Raw genomic sequence first — 23,701 nt, 5'->3', positions numbered from 1 at the left:
ACATTTTGAAAAACTTTCATTCTGGAGCAACGATATTATAATAATGTGAACACTCTGTGACCCTACCCCAGGTTTCAGCTCTGTATCAGCTGTACCCAATTTGAAGATGCTGATGCTTTCAATTTATTTTTAAAAAACACACAGAGTCAGCAGCAACAAGAATAGTTGCCAAGTAGGACTGGAACGTGGCCCTCTTCCCTAGCATCCTGCCATCTTCCTTCCCTGCTCCTGCCCCTAATTTGCCATCATTTTTGACCATGCACCAATTAAACCTCTCTCCTGTACTTACCAGGCATTTGGTCTGCTTCCCACTGAGCCTGGGTCCATAACATAAAGAACCAGCCTCCTGAATCCTGACCTTGGAGTTCAGTGAAAGTGATTTGTTAAGCAAGGGTACCATACATTGGCTTCCCAAGCTATCTGGGTCAAAGTGGATGGTATCCAATTGATCTTCCCAAATGCCATTTATAAGCCAGCCTGGCTGATCAACAATACCCTCAACTGCAACAAACCAGGCATTAATCCAGGTACTGGATCAACAGACCTGACAAAAAGAAGCAATCCACATGATTGTAAGATTACATCGCCCAGGAATTCATCTTGAAGCCACTTCTATCAGAAATAGAGTTGCTGCTAACCACCCCAAAGGAAACACTGAATCATCCAAGATGGCAGTCGAGTAAGACTCCTCAGCCGGAGCTCGTTCTCTCCATCCGTTTCGTTTCTTTTTTCTCCCTGTGCAACACCCGCTACCTCCGCCACCCTGGTGTTTTGTTAAGTTTTCTTCTCGGTGTTCCCTGCAGAGCGGACCTGGAATCCTGGCCTCAGCACGGACCCAGCATGGTGGTCTCTCGGCTCGCTGTTGTATTCTCCCAGTTCGGCGTGGCTGTTTCTCGGAGGCCTGGCATAGCCTCAGCGTAGCCTTCTGGCCTTGAGATGATTCTAGAGCAGTCTCCCGGCCTCAACATGAAGCGCAGAGTGGTCTGGAGTCGAGGCCCAGGGTGGACTGGACGGCAGGTGATGGTATGGACTGGGTTCAATGGACTGTTATTCTGAATTTTTTATTTCTTTATTTCTCTAAATTTTTCTTTCCCTTAGAATTTGTATTTAAGAAACTGTACCTAGGTACCTTTGTACCTAAGATGGCATCGCAAGTGGTGACTTATAAACTTTTGACTAGACTCTTGAGTATATGTGACAATAAAGCTAATTCTAATTTTGAGATAATACTGTGCCAACTGACTATTGTGTTTTACTGAGCCCTGTTGCATGGGATGTAGCGTGAAGTGTGCAGCTTGGATGTCTACCAATTCTTTAAATAATTTGCCTTAAAAAGATATTCAAAGAGGTGGGGACCGGGACAGAAATACGGAACAGAACAAACACACACACACAGACACACACGCACACGCACACACACAGACACACACGCACACACACAGACACACACGCATACGCACACCTGGAAAGAAATGTGTTAAAAGTAGTAGATTGCAGGATATAAAGTTCTGAGACAGAAGCTTGGGCAATTTAGAACAAATCATCTACAGCAAAGGATAAACCCAATGTATTACATTCTGTATTGTAATATTGCAGATTATAAAGATGACCAAGTTATATTTAGTAGCCAGTATCTTAAAAAGGCCCAATGAAGGGTTAAACCTGAAATTACCACACAGAGGTTAAATTGGGTTTAGATTGGAGCATAGCAACTGAACAGAGTGGGTGATAGTAGATAGTCACAAAGATGTCGTGGAGAGGGAGTTCCAGTGTTCTTTTAGTTCAGTCTATCTATCCGTTGGCATTTGATCTCTTTGCTCATATTTTGCCTGTTATTTTTCTTTCCTTACTGCCTTCATAACTGATCATCATAGAACCAAAATGAGAAAAATCAAAGAAATTTGAACAAATAAAACGTGCTGGCATGTTTCTGAAATAATGTGGAGGTATTAAAGTAAATACTTGGCATCCATCTTCATATCATGCCAAGTTGTTCATTATGATGGATGAAATAAAACTGAATCTTGAAATGTTAGCAGAGTGCTGGTGCTGACTAGAATTCAGGCTCCCAAGACCAATTAAGTAGCTGGACACAAATCCTAATAGAAATGATGAGTTATATTTCAAGGTGTTGCCACATTTAAATAGCTTGTGGAGGTTTGATGTCATTCCCATGGAATGTTGATGGGCCTGTTTGTGTTAATTATCCTCAGAATTTAAGAATCAAGTAAATAAATAACTGCTGCAACTTCTGGCATCTTGTGTGCATCATCACTCCCTCATGCGGTCACCTCCCAGGTGTCTCAAAATACCTATGGAATTTAATCTGTTAAGGTATAAGTCTTTATGCTTCAGGTAACTGGTAGAGGATGCCAGAGCCTCAAGTTATCAATTACCCTAGGGGATGACACAGTGACACAGTGGTTAGCACTGCTGCCTCATTATACCAGGGACCTGGGTTCAACTCCAGCCTTGGGCAACTGTGTGTGATGTTTGTGCACTCTCCCTGTGTCTGCATGGGTTTCTACTAGATACTCCAGTTTCCTCCCACAGTCCAAAGATGTGCAGGTTAGGTGGATTGGCCATGCTAAATTTGGGGTGGGTCTGGGTAGGGTGCTCTTTGAGGGTTGGTGCAGGCTTGATGGGTGGAATGGCCTCTGTTTGCATTGTAGGGATTCTATGATCTTTTGACAGGTCCTCCACACAAGTCTATAATCCATAAGTTAGATCCAAAGATAGGCCTCATAAAATGTCTGGGCCTTGAAGCTAATTCCATGTGGATTAATTGGAAAGAAGCCATGTGTAGATGAAATGAAATATTGAAGGTGGGTGGGGCAGAGTGGGTGAGTAACTGGGACACAGAACCTTGTCAGGATCTCATTCTAACATTTTCCTTCTGTTTTCTGCTGGACAACCAGGAAACATCCCTAACAGAGGGCCACAGCTGAGGACCCGGCTAACAAGAAGGATGAAAGAGCTCAACAACACCAGGAGGGTGGGGGAGGTCTGGTGAAAGGGCCTCAGATCACAAAGATGAGGATCGGCTGCAACATGTAGAACAATGGCCAATAACTTGCTAAACAATCCTATCAACCACAGGGAGCAACATAAAAAGCTGTTTGCAGCTGGTAATTTTCAGCTTTAATGCAGTGAGAAAAGTAGGTTGATGATAGAACAGTACAGTACAGTACAGCACAGCACAGGAACAGGCCCTTCTTCCCAGCATGCCTGTGCCAACCATGAGGCCATTCTAAAATAATCCCATCTGCCTGCACATGGTCCCTATCCCTCCATTCCCCACCTGTTCATGTGTCTGTCTAAATGTCTCTTAAATGTTGCTAATGTATCTGCTTCTACCCCCTCCCCTGACAGCGCATTCCAGGCACCCTCTGTGAAAACAAAAAAAAACCCTTTCCTTGCATACCCCCTTTAAACGTTTCCCCTCCTACTTTAAACCTAGGCCCCCTAGTATTTGACATTTCCACCCCAGGAAAAAGACTTCAACTATCCATCCTATCCATGCCTCTCAATTTATATACTTCCATTAGGTCGCCCCTCAGCCTCTGAGGCTCTGTTGAAAACAATCCAAGGTTTTCCAACCTTTCCTTATTAGATAGTACACTCCAATCTAGGCAACATCCTGATAACCCTCTTCTGCACCCTCACCAAAGCCTCCACATCCTTCCTATAGTGCGGCAACCAGAACTGCACACAATACTCAATGTGGAGCAGGTTGGTAAAAGGTAAATTTATATCAGGTCCCCAACATGCAACAAACCGCAATCAGTTGGCATAGGTGACTAGTATTCTCCATGATAATTCTCAACACTGGTGTTCTGTAAGGTTGCGTACTCAGCACCCTACTACACTCCGAAACACACGACTGTTCGGCCAAATTCTACACCAACTCCATTTACAAGTTTGCTGACGACACCATCGTTGTACGTCGGATCTCAAACAACAACGAGACGGAGTACAGGAAGGAGATAGAATGCCTAGGGGCATGGTGTAAAAACAACAATCTCTCCATCAACGTCAACAAAACAAAGGAGCTGGTCATTGACTTCAGGGAGCAGAGTGGAGGGCACGCCCCTGTCTGCATCAATAGTGCTGAGGTGGAGATGGTTTACAGCGTCAAGATCCTGGGAGTGATGATCACCAACAATCTGCCCTGGTCCACCCACATTTACACTGCGGTCAAGAAAGCACAATAATGCCTCTATTTCCTCAAGAGGCTAAGAAAATCCACCCTGTCCATAAAGACTCTTACAAATTTTCATAGATGGACCGTAAAAAGCATCCTATCTGGATGCATCACACAGTGTGGGAGCGCAGTTGCCAGGCCAAGACTGCAAGAAACTACAGAGGGTTATGGGTGCAGCCCAGTCCGTCAGGTAAACCAGCCTCCGTCCACTGACTTCATCTTTACTTCCCGCTGCATCGGGAAAGCAACCAACATCATCAAAGACCCCTCTCACACCCCAGTTATACTCTCATTCCACCCTCTTCTATCGGGTCGAAGATATAAAATTTGAATACAAACAGATTCAAGAACAGCTTCTTCCTTGTTATCAGACTTTTGAATGGAGCTCTTAAATGTTACTGTTGAACTCTCTCTGCACCTTCTCAGCAGCTATAACGTTATATCCTGCACACTGTTCTGTCGCCCTGGTGCACTTGTACAGTATGATCTGCCTGGAGACAACACCTTTCACTTACCTCTGTGTATGTGACAGTAATAAAAATCAAATCAAATTAAAAGAGTCTAATTTGAATATGATCACGAAGTGAAGTATCCCATGCCTTCACTGTTCGTTAGTGGGAACAAGCAAAGCTCTCAAAGTGATCAAATCACAATTGTACCAGATCAATCAAGACTTTGAAAAATGTGGCACCTCTTCATGCTCTTGGATTGCCAAACCACAGCTTGTACAAATTCATTTCCCAGCCTTGAGTGACATAGAATATTCTAGCCCTCAGTGTACATGCCATTTCAAGGTGTCTACAAATCTTCTATACTCCCTCTACAACAGCTCCCAGCTCAGCAATGCACGGTGACATAGCTGATTTATGTTTTCAATTATACCAAGTTTTTAAACACATCACTTATCAGCTGCCTGAGTAATAAATTCCACAGTGCAGTACAATGCAGCAACAAACTGCTATTTATAAAAAGGTGCTCTGATCAACAATTCAGGAATCAGATGAACAACTTACTATTGTGTAACTTGTGTTACAGATGGGAAGTGAAGGAATCAGAGCAGCAGCTCACAGAAATAGTTACAATGGACCAAAAAAAATCAGAGAAGTAATGGCCTAGTGGCATTATTGCTGGACTGTTAACCCAGAGAGCCAGGTAATGTCTCTGGGGACCTAGGTTCGAATCTCACCATGGCAAATGGTGGAATTTGAATTCAATTTTTAAAAAAAACTGATATTAAGAGTGAGGCCTTTGTCAATTGTGGGAAAGACCCATCTGATTTACTGACGTCCCTTAAAAGAAAGAAAACTGCCATCCTTTTCTGATGAAGGGTCTAGGCCCGAAACGTCAGCCTCTCTGCTCCTATGATGCTGCTTGGCCTGCTGTGTTCATCCAGCCCTGCACCTTGTTGTCTCGGATTCTCCAGCATCTGCAGTTCCTACTATCTCAAACTGCCATCCTTACCTGGTCTAGCCTACATGTGACTCCAAACCCACAGCAAAGGGATGGGCAAAAAAATGCTCGCCTGGCTGGAGATGCCCTCATCCCAACTAAAAAAAAAAGATTCAGGGACACTTTAAATAATAAAAAAAAATTAGTTAAACCATGAAAATTAGGATTGAGTGAATTTTCCATTTAGAACATGACAAGAATTCTGGTCTGGATGCAATGGAGACCCTCTGCTGTTGGCATTATTGAAGAAAAGCAAAGTACATCAGATGTTTCAGCTTTTATTTTCTAGGGTGACGTACAAGTCAAATTTCTACAGATAAAAGGCTGCTTCTTCAGTGACTCTAATGCCTGGTAAATGGCAAGCCCTAAGAATGACTGCTGTAGATTTAGATTTAAGTTTTATTGTCACATGTACTCAAGTACGGAGTACAAGAGTACAGTGGGGAAAAAAAAAGTGTATAATGTCACCACACACAGCGCCTTCTTAGGTACCATGCGCCTAGGTGCAAATTCTCAGTTACAGAAGTAGAAAAACAAAGTTAAAAAGTCAGTCCTTTCTTGAGCCATGGGCCTGCAGATGCTCCAAGCTGGGCTTTCCCTAAGAGGGCTCGCTCTCCCCTGAGCTGGGCATGCTGTCGCCCGGGCTGGGCTAAGACCTGCCTGTGGCTGCCAGTTGCCTTTGCCACCTTCTGTCAGGCACGCCAGGCTTCTCTGGCGCTCGAGGCTTCAGCCCCTGATAGCTTCTGTCACCATCTGGACTGGTGCCGGGCCCCAGCTGTTGCCACGTTAGCCGGGTCGCTGCAGAGTCCCTCTCTGGTACTGCCCCGGACATCGATGAAGCCGTGATGCCGCCAAACACCAGAGTCCCACCCGAGCACATCACCACAACCATGCTCCCTCCAAAACTTAGAGAAAGAAACAAAGAAAACTAACAAACTAAAAAGAAAGAGGAAAAAACGGCCAGAAAAGAAGAAAGAAGAAAAAGGTAAAAAAAAAGAGGTTGGAGCGGACGAGTCTACTTCACTGGGGGCAATGTGAGGGAGTCAATACTGAAGTTTGGACCATAGAACTATGATTCAAAGTGAAAAGATACCCCACACCCAGTGGATATTGTTATCAGCTTACTGCAATGCATCTCAAACCTTTTTCTTGTGTGACCCCACTTTCACATCTCAAATTTAGTGTGCTGCCGAGTGAAAATTTGCAGCAGTCCAAAAGTTGTTGAGTGGGAGGGTTGGGGGTGGGGCTTCAGTTATTGAAGGGATGGATGGGGGACTTCAGGTACAGCAGCAAAGGAGTGAAAGGAGATGAACATGTCCCCCATCTCCCTCAGCCTCCTCCCATCTCCTGTGACAATTGTAAAAGTGTGCAGAATGGATTTTCACAAAGACATTATCGCAAAGACTCTCACGCAGCAAAGAAGTGTGCCTCAACGAGCGGTTGATCAAGCAATGCCTGAGTGTAGAAAACATGGAAACATTTTGAAGGGGCCACACAGCTGACCTTCACATCAGCCCTTGCTGCTTTGGAGATCATAAGCCCAAAATCTTGCCTTAAAACCCACAGTTTGGGAAGCCCAGGATTAGTGGCTGTCTCCAAACCACTGCATAAAGACAAAAGTACCAAGGATAACTTAACCTTTAGTGGCCCATCAAGATCACAGTAATATACTGCCTCGACTTCACCTACCCCTTCAGATGCATACACTTAAATACTAAAACAATTAAGTGATCTCTTTCTTGACAAGAGCAGCACAGTGGGTCAAGTGGTTGACTCACAGCACCAGGGATCCTGGATTGATTCCACCATGGGACGTGTGGAGTTTGCAAGTTCTCCCTGTGTCTGTGTGGGTTTCCTCCCACAGTTCAAAGGTGTGCAGGTTAGGTAAATTCACTGTACTAAAATTGTCCGTAGTGTTTATGACTGTGTGGTCTATTTGGATTAGCCATGGGAAATGTGGGGTTAGGGGATATGGGAGGGGACTGGGTCTGAGTTGGATGCTCTTTCAAAGGTCGGGATGGGCTGAATGTCCTTTTTCTGCATTTCACGGGTTCTATGGCCGAATATGAATACAGCATCCACAGCACTCGGGAATAGAGAATCCCAAAGATTTACAATACTCGAGTGAAGAAAGAACTCATCTCAGTCATAAATCACAGACCCCTTATTCTGAGATTGCGCCCTCCATGTTCTGGATTCCTCAACCTCTACCCAATCACGATCAACCTCTTAAGAATTCCATGTCTCAATATAATCACATTTCATTCTCCTCAATTTCTAAGAATATAGGCTTAGTTAACTCAATATCTTATCACAGAACAAATCTCAAGAACTAGCCTAAGGAATTTTTATTGTATTTCCTCAAAATTCAGTTATGTCCTTCCCTATAGCAAGGGAAGAACCGCAAATAGTACTCCAGATTTAGTCTTGTCCAGAGCTTACATCATCTGGGATTATAACAATACTATTTGCTTTCTGACTTATGGTAGCTATACACTAACTTTATCACTTATGCTTTTATTCATTTATGGGATATGGCTATCACTTGCTAGCCAGCATTGATGACCAGTCACTAGTTGCCCTTGAGAAGGTGGTGAAGAGCTGTCGTCTTGAACCACTGCAGTCCATGTGCTGTAGGCAGACCCACAATGCTGTCAGGAGGTAATCCTAACATTTTGATCCAACACTGAAGGAGTGGTGATAATTTTCCCAAGTCAGGATGAGGAGTGGCACAGTGGTGCACCGTACTGGAGGTAGTGTTCCTATGTATCTTCTATCCACGTGCTTCTAGATGGAAGTGGTTGTGGGTTTGGAAGGTACTATCCAAGGATCTTTGGTAAATTCTTGAAATGCACCTTGTAAGCGGCACACTCTCCTGCTACTGAGCATTGGTGGTGGAGGGAGTAAATGTTTGTGCAAAAACAAAGTTGCTGGAAAAGCTCAGCAGGTCTGGCAGCATCTGTGGAGGAGAAAACAGAGTTAACGTTTCGGGTCCGGTGACCCTTCCTCAGAACTGATGGTGGCTGGGAAAACATAGAACATAGAACATTACAGCGCAGTACAGGCCCTTCGGCCCTCGATGTTGCGCCGACCTGTGAAAACCAATCTGAAGTCCATCTAACCTAAACTATTCCATTATCATCCATATGTTTATCCAATGACCACTTAACTGCCCTTAAAGTGGGCGAGTCTACTATTTTTGCAGGCAGGGCATCCCACGCCCTTACTACTCTCTGAGTCAGTTTATATGCAGAAAATAGGGAGGTAGGTGGGGTAGGGAGTAAACGATAGGATAGAGCCCAAAGAGAGAGAAAGACAGCTAGACAGACAAAGGAGTTGCTAACGTTCAGGCTGGGAGGGTGAATAGTTGTTAATGGGGACTGTTAGTGACTAACAACAGAGGGTGTGTAATGGCAGGCTATGTGGTAACAAGGCCTGGTGTGTGGGGTGGGGGGCTGGGACATGGGAGAGTTTATGCCCTAAAATTATTGAACTCAATATTGAGTCTGGAGGGCTGTAGGGTCCCCAAGCGGAAAATGAGGTGTTGTTCCTCCAGCTTGCGTTGGGCTTCACTGGAACACTGCAGCAAGCCGTAGACAGAGACGTTGGCCAGGGAGCAGGGTGGTGCGTTAAAGTGGCAGGCAACAGGTAGTTCAGGGTCTTTTCTGCGAGCAGGACGTAGATGTTCTGCGAAGCGGTCGCCAAGTCTACACTTCGTTTCCCCAATGTAGAGGAGACCACATTGTGAGCAGCAAATGCAGTAGACTAGATTCTTGGAAGTGCAGGTGAAGTGTTGCTTCACCTGGAAGGTATGTTTGGGCCCTTGGATAGTGGGGAGGGAGGAGGTAAATGGGCAGGTGTTGCACCTTCGCCGGTTACAGGGGAAGGTGCCGTAGGGCCGTGGGGAGGTGTTGTGGGTGAAGGATGTGTGGACCAGGGTGTCCCGGAGGGAACGGGACCTGCAGAAGGCGGACAAGGGAGGGGAGGGGAATATGTGTCTGGTGGTGGCATCTTGCTGGAGGTGGCGGAAATGGCGTCTGATGATCTTCTGGATGTGGATGCTGGAGGGATGGTAGGTGAGGATAAAGGGAACCCTATCGCTATTGCGGGAGGGAAGAGAAGGGGTGAGGGCAGAAGTGCGGGAGATGGGTCGGACCCGAATGAGGGCCCTGTCAACAACGGAGCTGGGGAATCCTCGGTTGAGGAAGAATGTGGACATTTCGGAGGCTCCCTTGTCGAAGTTGGCCTCATCTGAACATATGCGACGGAGACAGAGGAACTGAGAGAATGGGATGGAGTCTTTACAGGAAGTGGGGTGTGAGGATGTCTAGTCCAGGCAGCTGTGGGAGTTGGTGGGTTTGTAATGGATATTAGTGGCCAGTCTATCCCCAGAAATGGAAACAGAAACGTCGAGGAAGGGAAGGAAGGAGTCAGAGATAGACCAGGTGAAGGTGAGGGCAGGGTGGAAATTGGAGGCGAAATTGATGAAGTTAATGTTGTAAATGTTTGTGGATGTGGTGCCAATCGAGCAGGCAGCTTTGTCCTGAATGTTATGAAACTGCTTGAGCGTTGTTGGAGCTGCACTCATCCATGCAAGTAGGGGAGTATACTATCACACTCCTGACTTGTGCCTTGAAGATGGCAGACAGGCTTTGGGGGAGACAGGCAAGTTACTTGCTGCAATATTCCTAGTCAGAAGTCTCACAATACCAGGTTACAGTCCAATAGGTTTATTTAAAATCACAAGCTTTTGGAGCACTGCTGCTGCATCAGGTGAAGTGTGAAGGACACGGTATGGTTTCTCTGCTCCAGGGAAGTACTGGACAACGAAGGGTACTCTGTTGGTCGTGTCCCGCGTCTGTCTTCTGAGAAGGTCATTGCAGTTTTTCGCTCTGGCACATCAAAACTGGCGATTGATGAGTTGAGCATCACGTCCCATTCTTATGGGGGTGTCTTTCAGCGTCTGTAGGTGTCCATCATGTTCCTCCTCATCTGATCAGATCCTGTGTATATGCAGGGCTTGTCCGTAGGAGATGGTTTCTTTAAATGTGTTTAGGATGGAAGCTGGAGAAATGTAGTATCGTGAGGTTATCCACGGGCTTGCGGTCGAGTGATTTACTGAAGTGTCCGTCCTTGATGGAGATGCGTGTGTCCAAGGATGACACTGATTCTGAAGAGTAGTCCATGGTTGGATGAAACTTGTTGATATTATCAATTAGTCGTTTCAGTGATTCTTCGCAGTGAGCCCAAAAGGAAGAAGATGTTGATATATCTGGTGTGTAGCATTGGTTGGAGGTCCTGTGGGGCGAAGAAGTCTTGTTTGAACTTGTGCATGAAAATGCTGGTGTGTTGGGGTGCAACGTTGGTCCTCATGGAGTTTCTGGGTGTCTGGATGAAGAGCTGGTTGTGGAAAGTGAAGACGTACTCAAGGATGAAGCGGATGAGTTGTCGGATGGCATCTGGAAATTAGCAATTGTTGTTGAGTACTGAGGCTGTTGCAGTGATGCCTTCATCGTGGGGGATGCTGGTATAGACTGTCGAAACATCCATTGTGACAAGGAATCTTCCTGGTTCAACTGATCCTTGGGTGCTGAGTTTATGTAAGAAGTCCATAGTATCACAACAGAAGCTAAGCGTTCCTTGTACGATGGGTTTCAAGATGCCCTCGACATAACAATAGAGGTTCTCACACAGGCTAATGCTGCCTGATACGAAGGGACATCCAGGTGTGTTGGTGTTGTATATCTTTTGAAGTGTATCCTAGTTTCAAGGTTGCAGCACTTCACCTGTTATTTTAAATAAACCTGTTGGATTATAAAATGGTGCCGTGTGACTTCTGACTTTGTCCACTATAGTCCAACACCGGCACCTCCACATCATGCAGTATTCTTAATCTCTGACCTGCTCTTATAGTCACTACATTTTTAAATGCCGACTCAGGTTGAGTTTTGGTCAACAATAATCCCCAGGATGTTAACAGTTGGGAGGAGGGGTGTGTTCACTGATGGTGATACCATTGAATGTGAAGGGCAATGATTAGATTGTCTCTTGTTGGAGATGGCCATTACCCGACATTTGTGTGGCACAAGTCTTACTTGGCCTAGATATTGTTCAGGTCTTGCTGCATTTGGACATGGTCTGCTTCAGTTCCTGAGGAGACATAAATGGTGCGGAACATTGTGCAATCAGCAAACATTCCCACTTCTGACCTTATGAAGTGAAGGTCATTGACGAAGTAGCTGAAGATGGTTGGGCCTCAGACTCCATCCTGAGGAACTCCTGCAGAGACGTTCTGGAGCAGACAGGACTGACATCAAAACAACTAAACCCATCTTTCTATGTGCCAGGTATGATTTCAACCAGCAAAGCGTTTGCTGGAAAAGCTCAGCAGGTCTGGCAGCATCTGTGGAGAGAAATCAGAGTTAATGTTTCGGGTTGAGTGACACTTCCTCAGAACTGTTCCATTAACTCTGATTTCTCTCCACAGATACTGCTAGACCTGCTGAGCTTTTCCAGCAATTTCTGTTTTTGTTTCTGATTTACAGCATCTGCGGTTCTTTTGGTTTTTATTTAGCAGAGAGTTTGCCCCAATTCCCAATGACTCCTGCTTTGGTAGGGATCTTTGATGCCACACTCGGTCAAATGCTGCCTTGATGTCAAGGGCTGTTACTCTCCCCTCACCTCTGGAATTCAGCTCTTTTGTCCATGTTTGAACCAAGGCTGTAATGAGGTTAGGAGCTGAGTGGCCCTGACGGAACCCAAACTGGGCGTCACTGAGGAGGTTATTGCTGAGTAGGTGCTGCTTGAAAGCACTGTTGATGACACCTTCCATCACTTTACTGATGATTGACTAGACTGATGGGGCGGTAATTGGCAGGGTTGGCTATGTCCTGCTCTTTTTGTATAGGACATACCTGGGAAACATTGTCATATAGATGTCAGTATCGTGGCTGTGCTGGAACAGTTTGGCTATGCGTGTAGCAAGTCCTGGAGCACATGTCTTCGGTACTATTGCTGTAATGTTGACAGGGTCCACAGCCTTTGCTATATCCAGTGTCTCCAATCATTTCTTGGTATCATGTGGAATGAATCAAACTGGCTGAAGACCGGCATCTGTGACACTGGGGACCTCTGGAGGAGGTGGAGATGTGTAAAGAAATCCGGGTGTCTCTGGCTCAGCATTTCCTAGTGACTCCCATTAAAAAAATATTCTGCTCTTTTTCTTCTGCTCAAAATGAATATTGCCATATTGTACTCCATCTGTAGGTTTCTACCCAAGTACCCCATATCTATGTCCCCTCAAATAGCATTGATTTCTGATAGCCCTTTGCTTCTGTTCTGCAACTGCTTTATAGATTCTCAATGCTGCTTCTAGGCCTAGAAACACCTATTTCAACGCCTTCTAAAAAAAATGGTGCAGTCCAGAATCACAAAATTTTTTTCAGAAAATCCAACTTGTATTCCACTTACCTGCATGGTAACAAAGTATCTGGAATATTTAAACTAATTAACTTGTAGTTGCAAAACAAAAACTGACTTGTAAAATACACAGTCACTTGTTTAACCCTGGTTTTTGAACCCCTCTTTAATCTGGAACCGACATGAATAATTTAAATTTCACATGATAGGGAAATCCTTCTCAAGCTTGCTGGTCTTTGGCTCCCAGCTGCAGTTGGGTCCACCTGCAATTGGATGACTTTCATGCTTCTAACTCTGACCTTCAAAGTACATTTGGAAGGACATTATTATATATATACCCTGTTCAGTCCAGCAACTTTTGAACTTCATAGGTTCAGTTACCTGATTGAAAAATATTGATCCCAAAACTAAAATTACATTTATAATGTACGAGTCATCAAATTACATTTTCATATTAATCCCTCCACACCATATCAGCTCTGATGAAGAGTCATCTAGACTCAAAACATTAACTTGCTCTCTCTCTACGGATGCTGCCTGGCTCACTGTGATCTTCAGAATTTGTTGCTTTCATCACCCTGAAAATAGCTTTCTTACAATATAATTGATTTTATTAATGGTTACAAAAGTTAAGCTATCCTAAACTGAGCAGCGTTGAAAATCCCAAAAAGTGACATTACTTGTTCGGGCTGTAAATCATTTTCGGTGCCACATTAGAAAGATCTACCCTCATAAGAATTTTGAGAAGAGAGAATTTGCCCCACTGTCTTGACAATATCCCACAGCTCTTTCTCTTCAAAATGTGGATTACCAATTACAAAAAAATTTCTGTGAAACTAAAAACAGGATTTTATGGGAATACTTAACTTCTTTACAATTACAACTGGGTAAATGCAGATACACAACACTTAAAAGTCTCCACAAACCCAAGGCAATTTCAATTAGTGTGCGTTTCAAATGAATTGAAGGTTGTATCCCACCTTGCTCTCACTACGGTACAACAATAATACACTCAGATTCTTTATGTTTTTGTGAAATTAAGTTTGCAATCCAATGTTGTTTGGTTTCCAGTTTCCACACGGAGGTTTAGAACAGATGGATAGAAGTTCCTGAATTACTCAACTAAAACACACCCTCTATCTGCACAGGTCCATTGTCTGAGAAGGAAGGGAGTGAACAACATTGGAAGAGAGAGAGAAAAGAAAGAGAAACATATAGGAAATAAAGATGAAGACCATACACCCCTCTCATCATCTCACTCCACTGTGATACTCACTAATGGCATTTTATACAGCACACCATAAATTCCAACTTGTAAAGTGAGTTTCAACATCTGAACTAGGAGAAAAAGTAGGCCACTCAACCAGTCTAGCCTGTTCTGTCATTCAGTAGGTTCATGGCTGATTTGATTACTGCTCATAGTTCTACTTCTGAATAACTTTCTACCCCATTGTTTATCAAGAATATATCTACCCAGAGTTTTGTGGTACAATGGTAGCGTCCCTATCTTGGGTGAGAAGGTCTGGGTTCAAGTCCCACCTAGCCTGGAGGTAACATGTCTGAACAGGTTGACTAAAGTAACAATAATCTACCACTGTCTCAAAAATATTCAGCACCCCATTCACAAAGATTCAATCCTTCCACCACTAATGCACAATATCAGCAGCGTGTACCATCTACAAAATGCACTGCAGAAATTTATCAAAACTCCTTAGACAGTACCATCCAGACCCACGATCACTTCCATCTAGAGGAGGAGATAAATGCGAACTCCACCACCTGCAAGTTATCCACCTTCCTAACTTGGAAATACGTTACCATTCCATCCACGTCACTGGTCAAAATCATGCAACTCCCTCACTAACACCATTGTGGGGTCTACCCACAGCATGTGGATTGCAAAGGTTAAAATAGGTAGCTCACCACCACTTTCTCTGGAGCAAACAGGTATAGGCAAAAATCCTGACCCAGCCATTGAAGCCTATATACCTCCAATAAAAAAAATCCAGAATCCATTTTAAGACACATAATTCCAACCTAAAACACTAGCTGCTAGCTTTGAAGCAGGTAAATAAATGGTACTCAGCTCGTCCAATTATTATGTAGCTGCAAACAGCAAAGCAAATAGAAATGTTGGAAAAACAGGACAAATCATTATTAAACTATACAACGCTCTCATTAAACCATACGGTTTTATGCATTTAGCTTTCGACAAAAAGAGTTTATTAAGGAAGGCCTAATGATATTGCAGAAAGGAACAATAAAATTCCTAGTTTCGAACTGAATCATTCGGAAACATTGGGGAAACTTGCATTTTTCAGCTAAACCATAGAGAAAGGACAGGCAATCAAGGCAGGACAAATATGACAGCAGACTACTAATGTTGATCTATCTTTGCACACCTCCTGTGCAGCTGTAACCTTGTATGTCTAGCTCTGTACGTCCTTGTTTGCTATGCAAAACAAAGTTTTTCACTGTACTTAGGTACATGTGACTAAAATAAATCAAATCAAACCTTAAGATCATGTAGAAAAAGGCAACTCTTGAACAGTATCTTAAGTTAAAGTACAATAGAATAAGCAGCATAAGTTGAAACCAGATTAAATACAGCAGCGATGTGAAAGGACTTTACAGAACATGATTAATACTTGAAAACAGATCTATGAGTCTGTCATGAAGGCTAAAAAAATACAAAGCCAGATGATAAGATTGAGATATGTAGCTTCTTTCTAAAAAAAAATTTGTAGCAAGACAAGTAGAACAGCCTTCCTCATTCCTATCTACTTAGCTTTCCGAACCTCCTCGATAAATTGTTTCCTTAACTTGAAAAGCAAGAATGGTTTTGCAACAGAGGTTCCAAGCCACAAGTTTTTGAAGAAGGAATTTAAATCACATTAGACAACTTCAAGAAATTGACTTTTAACTTTGAAGAAACTTTGTCAAATGCTTGATCGCACTGTAATTAATTATGTATGACCCTTCGACAAAGTGCCATATAATTAGCTGCAAAGGAGTTCAATTTCTTACAAAGGACAATGCTGGCTCATCCAAGGTAGCAGGATTTTTAAATTCTGTTTTAGTGGGCATGTGGGGGCAAAGGTGACATTCAATGACATTCCTAGACTATTTCCTTTAAGTCTGGTTGGAGAGGGATAAATATTTTCTAATTAATCTGTTCAAAGACATTATTACACACCTTGGAATGTGGGATTTGAACTCTGGCCACCTGGCTCACAGGCAGTGACACTACCATTACACTATAAGAACCCTGGGGGTGAGTCATATAAATCTACAGCATGGAAACACTTCAGTCAACTTGTCCATGCCAACCAGATATCCTAAATTAATCAAGTCCCATTCACCATCATTTGGCCCACATCGCTCGATACCCTTCCTATTCATATAACCATCCAGATGCCTTTTAGATGTTGTAATTGTACCAGTCTTCACTACTTTCGCTGGCAGCTCACTTCATATACACAGCACCCTCTGCGTGAAAAAGTTGCCTCTCAGGTCTCTTTTAAATCTTTCCCAGCTCACCTTAAACCTATGCTGTCCAGTTTTAAACTCCCCTACCGTGGGAAAGAAAAACCTTCGACTATTCACCCTATTGATGCCCCTCATGATTTTACAAACTTCTTTAAAGGTCACCCCTCAGCCTCTGATGCTCCAGGGAAAAAAGCCCCAGCCTATTCAGCCTCTCCCTGTAGCTAAAACCCTCCAAACTTGCCAACATCCTTGTAAAGCTTTTCTGAACCCTATTATTTGGGAATGAACATAAATCAGTTGTGTCATAACACTCAGATCACCTGCAGGCATACAAAGATGATCAATTTACCTCAGGTGTTAGGCAAGTGGATTAGAGGGTGTGGGAAGGAGGAAGACAAAGATGGAAAAGAATGTTAAGCTGATATTAAACAGAAGCATTGATACTTGTTTACACTAATAATTTATGGAAAATCAGTGCAAAAGATCAGCAAGTTTTGAATGCAACTAGAGTTACGCTGTGTTTTTTGTGACTTTTTTTTATGCATCTTTAAGATTCAGATCAGCCTTGCCCACAATTCCAGGCTGAAATTGTGAAATTTAATGCTAGTAGGCCCACTTAAAGTGTCCTTTCATAAAACGTACCTTATTTTTAAAAAAAACTGGTTAATGCTTTTAAACTGTTCAAGACAGTTTCTTAAAGTCATTGTCAGAAGTTGTAAATCAAGTTACAAGCAGTGGACAGAACACATTAAAAATATATTGTGATAAACCAATTTTCAGCTATATTTATAGAACTATACCACCTTTCATTACGTCAAGGGATACTTTGTAAAGTAGACAAAGTAACAGTTTCTATAAAACAAAGAACTACCAAGGCTGAAGGTCTGAAACAAAACAGGAATTGCTAGTGAAAGTTAGCAGGTCTAGCAGCATCTGTGGGAAGAAACCAGAGTTAATACTGAGTCCAGTGGCGCTTCCTCAGAACATGCTGAGTTTCACCAGCAATTTCTGTTTTTGTTACAATTTCTATTCTGCAGGTTCAGGATTTTACATTTGTGATCATAAAAAGTACTCTTAGCAGAAACTTGACCTGTAATCATACCAGCATAATTTCAAAAATATTTTGTACAAAAAAGGCAATTCCACTCTACAGGAGATGGTTTTCAAAGCAAGAAAGCAGTTACAAACCTAGCTAGGATAGGTCTATGATAAAAATTCAAGATATGTTCTTATTACTTGGAAACTTGGGATCTAAAATGAAAAGAACCATTATTATCCTTAGGTTTGATTTGTATTTCTGTATTATGTACGTTAAAGAAGACACACTCAGTGAATGCATGAGCAGGGATTGCCTGGAAATTTGTTTAAATTCATTTAAAGTCATGCTTTAAAAAAAACCCTCAAGTTGAACAGTTCAGTGCTTTAGATAAAGAAAGATTAGGAGAAAAGAAATTGAGGCTATTTCCTAGCAATAAGGTATCCTATGGCAGAGGGAGATGGAATCAGAAACCAGTTTGGTTTGAAAGACAGAACCATCCAGAAGGGCAATAAGTATGCTGGTTTATTTCATATAGAAGCAAGTCATTCATGGAGAAATGGCCTGTAAGGGTAGCAGGAGAAATGCAGGCCTAGACGTTTATAATATCAGTAAGAGAAAGCTCCAGCAACAAAGGCTGAAGAGACATTTAAGGATGCATGTTAAAAAGTAAGTGAGCTGTGTTGTCAGTTTAAGGATCTTGTGAATAGATACTAATTAAAGAAGAGAGCATCAAGTGAATGCAGACATTATCCAGAAGGAATCCAAGTACAGCCATGCTACAGGACGAGAAACTTGAAAGTAAAACTAAGATGACCCTTCACTGAGGTTTGAGTACCTTAAGGTTGTTGTTGAAGGCAAGTAGGGCAAATCTTTATTTCTGATATTTGTAATAAGGCAGTTTCACATAGTTTTTTTAATAGTGCATAATAGTATGTGACTTTTCACACATATGGAATAAACTTTGATACTCTTTTGTAAAAGTAGATTGCAGCTTCTTTAGAAGGGCGAAGGGGGTATCTGATGGAAACTTACAGAATACTGAAAGACCTGGATAAAGTGGATGTGGAGAAGATGTTTCCATTAGTAAGAGAGACCAGGACCTGAAGGCACAGCCTCAGAGTGAAGAGACGGCCCTTTCAAACTGAGATGAGGAGAAATTTCATCAGCCAGAGGGTGGTTAATCTATGGAACTCACAGAGGGCTGTGAAGGCCAAGTCACTAAGTGTATTTAAGACAGAGCCATATAGGTTTTTGCTTGGTAAGTGGATCAAAAGGTTATGGTGAGAAGGCAGGAGATTAGAGCTTGAGAAACATGTCAGCCATGACTGAATGGCAGAGCAGACTCAATGGGCTGAGTGGCCTAATTCTGCTCCTGTATCTTGTAATCCTGTATTCAGTGCCTGACTGCCAGAGTGACCAAACTGCAAAAATAAAACTTACGGGCTATCAAGCCAGATTTCACTTCGGAACCTGACTAGTCCAGTATTACCATCAGCTGGGATCAGAACAATTCTCTCATTCTGAGTAGAATGGCAGTAATTTAAGAATGTATCCTGATGTGTGTACAAGATTAAAAGACTTTACATCCCCTCAGCACATAATCCCACTTTACTTCAGAGCGAATTGATAGAATAGAAAGTATAAAGTTATGGAGGCAAGATACTTGTTAAAAACGCAAACAATTTTCAGACATATTTTTGCGCCTTGTAGGCTTAGTGGGTCTGTTTTAATTAGGGCTTCCAAAATTGGGTATCAGGACTCCAGCTATGAACTGAAATTTTGGGATCAGGAGCTTAGATTCAGCAATGGCTCCCTTGGAATTTTGACCAAGTTTCAACAGCTGCTCTTCTACTGTAATAGGTACCAGTTTTTGGAGTTCCCTACTGTCCCCTCACTGACGCTGTCCCCTCCTCATTTGCTACTCTGCCTAGCTTCCCTCCACTCTCTGTGCCACACCAACTCTCTAGTCTCCGCCCCATCCCATTTCCACTCTTGATATCTATCCCTTACCACATCCCCGCCTTCCACCCTACCGCTCTGCATTTAACTTCCCTCTCTATCTACCCCAGCTCTCTCGAGTCTCACTGGAGAGGTTGGAACAATTTTTAAGCCTCACCACACAGTCACAATGAGAAAACGTTTGTAAAGCACTAGTTTAAATACTGGAAAGCTTTCCCAATCAATATTTTGAGCATCAAAAATACAATTTTCACAGCATACTGGTTCAATGTTATAGACTTAAAATGGCAGGTCAGTTGATACACTTTGTAAAGGTCAGTCCAGTAGAATTGCTCATCATAAATTTCAGCTAGTTTCTTACTGTTTAAAAAAAAGCAGAACCAGAAACAATGTACAAGAATTTTGAAAAAAAAAACACGAAAAACCCCTACCAGCAGTTCTACAGTCTCCAAGTGCAAAATGGCACTAAGTGCAAAAATGATCTCGATGGAAAAAAAAGTGTCAAAAAATTAAATGTATATGAGACTCAGTCTAGAAAGTTCCTTCTTCACTTATTTTCTCCTAGTACCCGACCTACAACCAGAAAGTATCTAAAGACTTTTAATATCTAACACATTCAATAAAATCAGACAGATCAATCTTTAAAACTTACTCATAAATTAGTTTACTATTTTGCACATAATAGCAAGATTACCATGTCTGGTTTTAGTGACTTTACTTCCTAAACAGGGTGCCAGAGTGGCCAGAGGTTCAAATCCAACTTCAGAAAGAGGCTACAAAAGACCTTGTCTTTAGTGAGGGCAAGTCTGTGTGCATTGGTTCCAGTCCTTAGCTAGATAAATGGGAGATTTTGAGGCAGGAGGACAGCTAGCTGGAAAGCCACCCAGTAAAATCCAAAAGAATGATTGTTGATATGAAGATGATCGTATGAAGGTGACCCCACATAACAGGGAGAAAATGCAGAGAAAGAAAGGGGAAAAAAAGAGTTTGGTCAAAATAGCATTACATGTACATATCAGCTTTACATTTTCAGAATAAGGTTTAATTTAAAATATAATTGCACGTGAAATTCAATAGTTGGCTTTAGGGCGTTATTGCTTCAAACATTCCTGCATCTATAAGGATTAAGTCAAGCACGTGACTGAATATTTACATCCTGCGGCAACATCATGAAACTAAATACCACCCAAAAGAGAGCTACTCACTTGAACTACCAATGACTATTGAATCCAATACTCACCCCTACACCACCCCTACACTATAATTGTCACAGAATGCAAAGCAGTGACTCAACAAGGTTATTCCAGCTGTGCCCTCCACTGTGACTACTTATCACCAGGAACAGCAGCAGGAAAGCTGGAGGTGATAGTGTCCCCATAAGAGACACTTTCCAGATGTCAATATTGCTCATTTCCTCAATTCTGTATGTAAAACTATTATGGGAGCATCAGAGACTTCAGTGGTTTAATGAAATGGATCACATCCACCTTCTATTCCTATCTTACTTTAGATGTTGCTTTGTCACATCACCAACATGCCAAGAATAAATTTTTAAAAAGTGAAAATGGAATGGCTTACATAGAAAATCTAATCATGATTTAGATATCATAAAAGCAAGATGAATGGCCTATCTGCCTTAGATAAACAAAGAGAAGGAATGTGGTGCAGAACACAAAACTTTCTATTCCTTAAACAGTGACGTGGAATCTTTATCATCCATTAGAGAAACAATTTAAAAACTTAAACAACAGATGGCACGTATAAAATAGTGTTTCCCAAGTATTACATAAGAGTATATCTTAGATTTAGGCTACAATCTGGGATCCACATATTTCCAACTCAAAGACATTAGTGTTAAGTGATGTGTGTGTGTTGGTGGCAGTGCTAGCTAGAACACTTAAGTCCACAGATTTTTGATTATATTGTTTAGAGTAGAGGGCAGCAGAATGCCAATCCAGGGTCACCCAATTCAGGAAATAAGCACTACCAGTTTTAACAGGATCAGTGCCCAGCTAGTAGATATTTGCTTTCCCCCTACCCCACAAACTGCAGATTGCCTCATCTGCACAGTCCTCAATGATTTTTGGTCTAATCAAGAATCTATACAATTTTCTCAGCTTTTGAGTTCTGTTCCCCTAAAAGAACAGAGCCGTGTCAGGGCACAGACTGAGCCCACCTCACAGGAGGTGCAATGTTAGAATGGGGAGAAGATATACTTGATTCAGTAGACTGATAAAAGACATTACAAAAAAAAAGTCGATAATTTAACCTTTTTTTAAACTTTAAAAGACATAACAGGTTGCAGCAAATTGCTGCACATAAACAGGTTAAGGTCTTCTAGGTATACCACTTATGTTCAAACAGAAGATCCTCACAATTTTAACAGTTAAAAAGAGGGGATTCAAAAGTGGTAATGAACTGAAATAAATAGGTAGCTAACACATCCCTTTTGGTCTTTCAATGACTTTCCACTGCATTAAAAGGGTCGCTATCCCCTTTAAAATATTTAGCAAACCTGGTTTTATTTATAAACAAACACTGGCAGCAAGGTCATTTCACAAAGCACGTAAATAATGTACAACATCGACAATCCCCACCATAAAAGATTTGCCAAGCATTGTCAATGAAGGTTGAAGAAACATCGCAGCGCCAAAGATACAATTCTGCCCTATGCTAACTACCTGGACTGGACGAACACGTTTACAACCCAGAGTTTAACAACACTGCCATAAATTTTCGAATAGCTGACTTTGCTCTTTGAAGGAAAATAATTCCATCTTTAGCTTGCTGGTGCTCCAAACACAGAGCAACATTAAAGCTCACGCTGACATCTCTCCTGGAGCATGCAGCAAACGTGCCATTAAATCTGAATGAGAGGCGAGCAGAGACACACAGAAAGCTAGCTCCAGTCAGCGGGTTCATCAGCTGGAGTTGTCTTTCCCTGCTTTAGCTAAAAGGAAGTCAATTAATCCTGCTTTTCAATAAAACAAAATAACCGAACAACCTCACCTTCCACTGCCATTATATCAGCGGCTATTTAATCCCAACAGTATCCATTTAGTGTGCCTCCAGTCATGTCCTGAGCTGAGGAACTCTTCCCCCATACAGAATTCTCTCCACCGCTACTGTCGCTCCGCTCCGACCTGCACAGGGCAGCACGGCGCATGTGCCTCTGGAGCCTGGGATTTGTAGTCTCCCTCCAGCATTTCCCAGTCACTGACTGAGGTGGAAGGGAACAGCAGCGAGCGCATCCCACCCTTCACAATGCAAACAGCAGAAGCAACAACGCAGAAGCCCCTGGAGAGTGACAAAGTCCTTCACAGCGCTGCTCCAGCGCTGATTTGGATGTTATGGAGATGAACTCTAATTCCCAATGTGCTTTGAAATGTAGCAGGTTGCTAAGGCTAGAGGGTGGCACAGCAAAGCTGTAATGTCATTGAAAAATCAAGCAACCAATTACTGTGTAGTCATCTTAAGCATTTTCTATTGCGAGCAATGACGTGACCGATTTACAGAGAGCGGCAGATAAAAGACCATTTTTTTTTCAAAATTTAAAGTGAATCGAATCATTTTGAAGCAAAAAAAAACGAAACTCCTTGATCAGGGTTCAGTTCTTCACAATTATTTCTTACTTATTAAATTTTAATTTTATTTCACTCTGAAATTATTTTAGAATAAATTTCTTGGCATTGGAAGTACTTGCATCTTTACCCACGGAGAGGGAGAGGAGCCGAGTAAATTACGTAACTTATTTCATGGTAATTGTCATTTGAAAGCCATGTGATGATCAAGTTTTGAGCTTACTGCTTTGCAATAACCCGCTCACTGGTGCCCGGTTTGGGTTCCGTCAGGGCCAATCGGCTCCTGACCCTCATTTACAGCCTTGGTTCAAACATGGACAAAAGAGCTGAATTCCAGAGGGGAGGTGAGAGTGACAGCTCTTGATATCAAGGCTGCATTTGACCCAGTGTGGCATCAAGGAACCCTAGCAAAACTGGAATCAATGGGTATCAGGGGGCAAACTCTTTTGGTGGTTAGAGTCATACTTGACAGGAAGGTGGTCATAAAAGCTGAAAGAACTGCGAATGCTGTAAATCAGGAGCAAAAACAGAAGTTGCTGGAAAAGCTCAGCAGGTCTGGCA

At 42.5% G+C, this 23,701-nt stretch overlaps 1 protein-coding gene across 1 annotated transcript in view; it reads right to left on the bottom strand.

Annotated features, from left to right (window-relative positions):
• samd12 (sterile alpha motif domain containing 12) overlaps positions 1-22,705 on the bottom strand; it is a 117,508-nt gene extending 94,803 nt beyond the window's left edge. Inside the window, exon 1 of the mRNA XM_048595644.1 lies at positions 22,569-22,705. Coding sequence (XP_048451601.1) covers positions 22,569-22,581 — 13 coding nt within the window. The 5' untranslated portion in view covers positions 22,582-22,705. The remainder of the gene's footprint in view (positions 1-22,568) is intronic.
• Between the last annotated feature and the right edge of the window lie 996 nt (positions 22,706-23,701).

This window comes from Rhincodon typus, chromosome 4 (genome assembly GCF_021869965.1).
Source record: "Rhincodon typus isolate 14 chromosome 4, sRhiTyp1.1, whole genome shotgun sequence".
Lineage (NCBI taxonomy): Eukaryota > Metazoa > Chordata > Chondrichthyes > Orectolobiformes > Rhincodontidae > Rhincodon > Rhincodon typus.
Note: the sequence above shows the minus strand (reverse complement) of the source record. Positions and strands in the feature narration are given on the sequence as shown.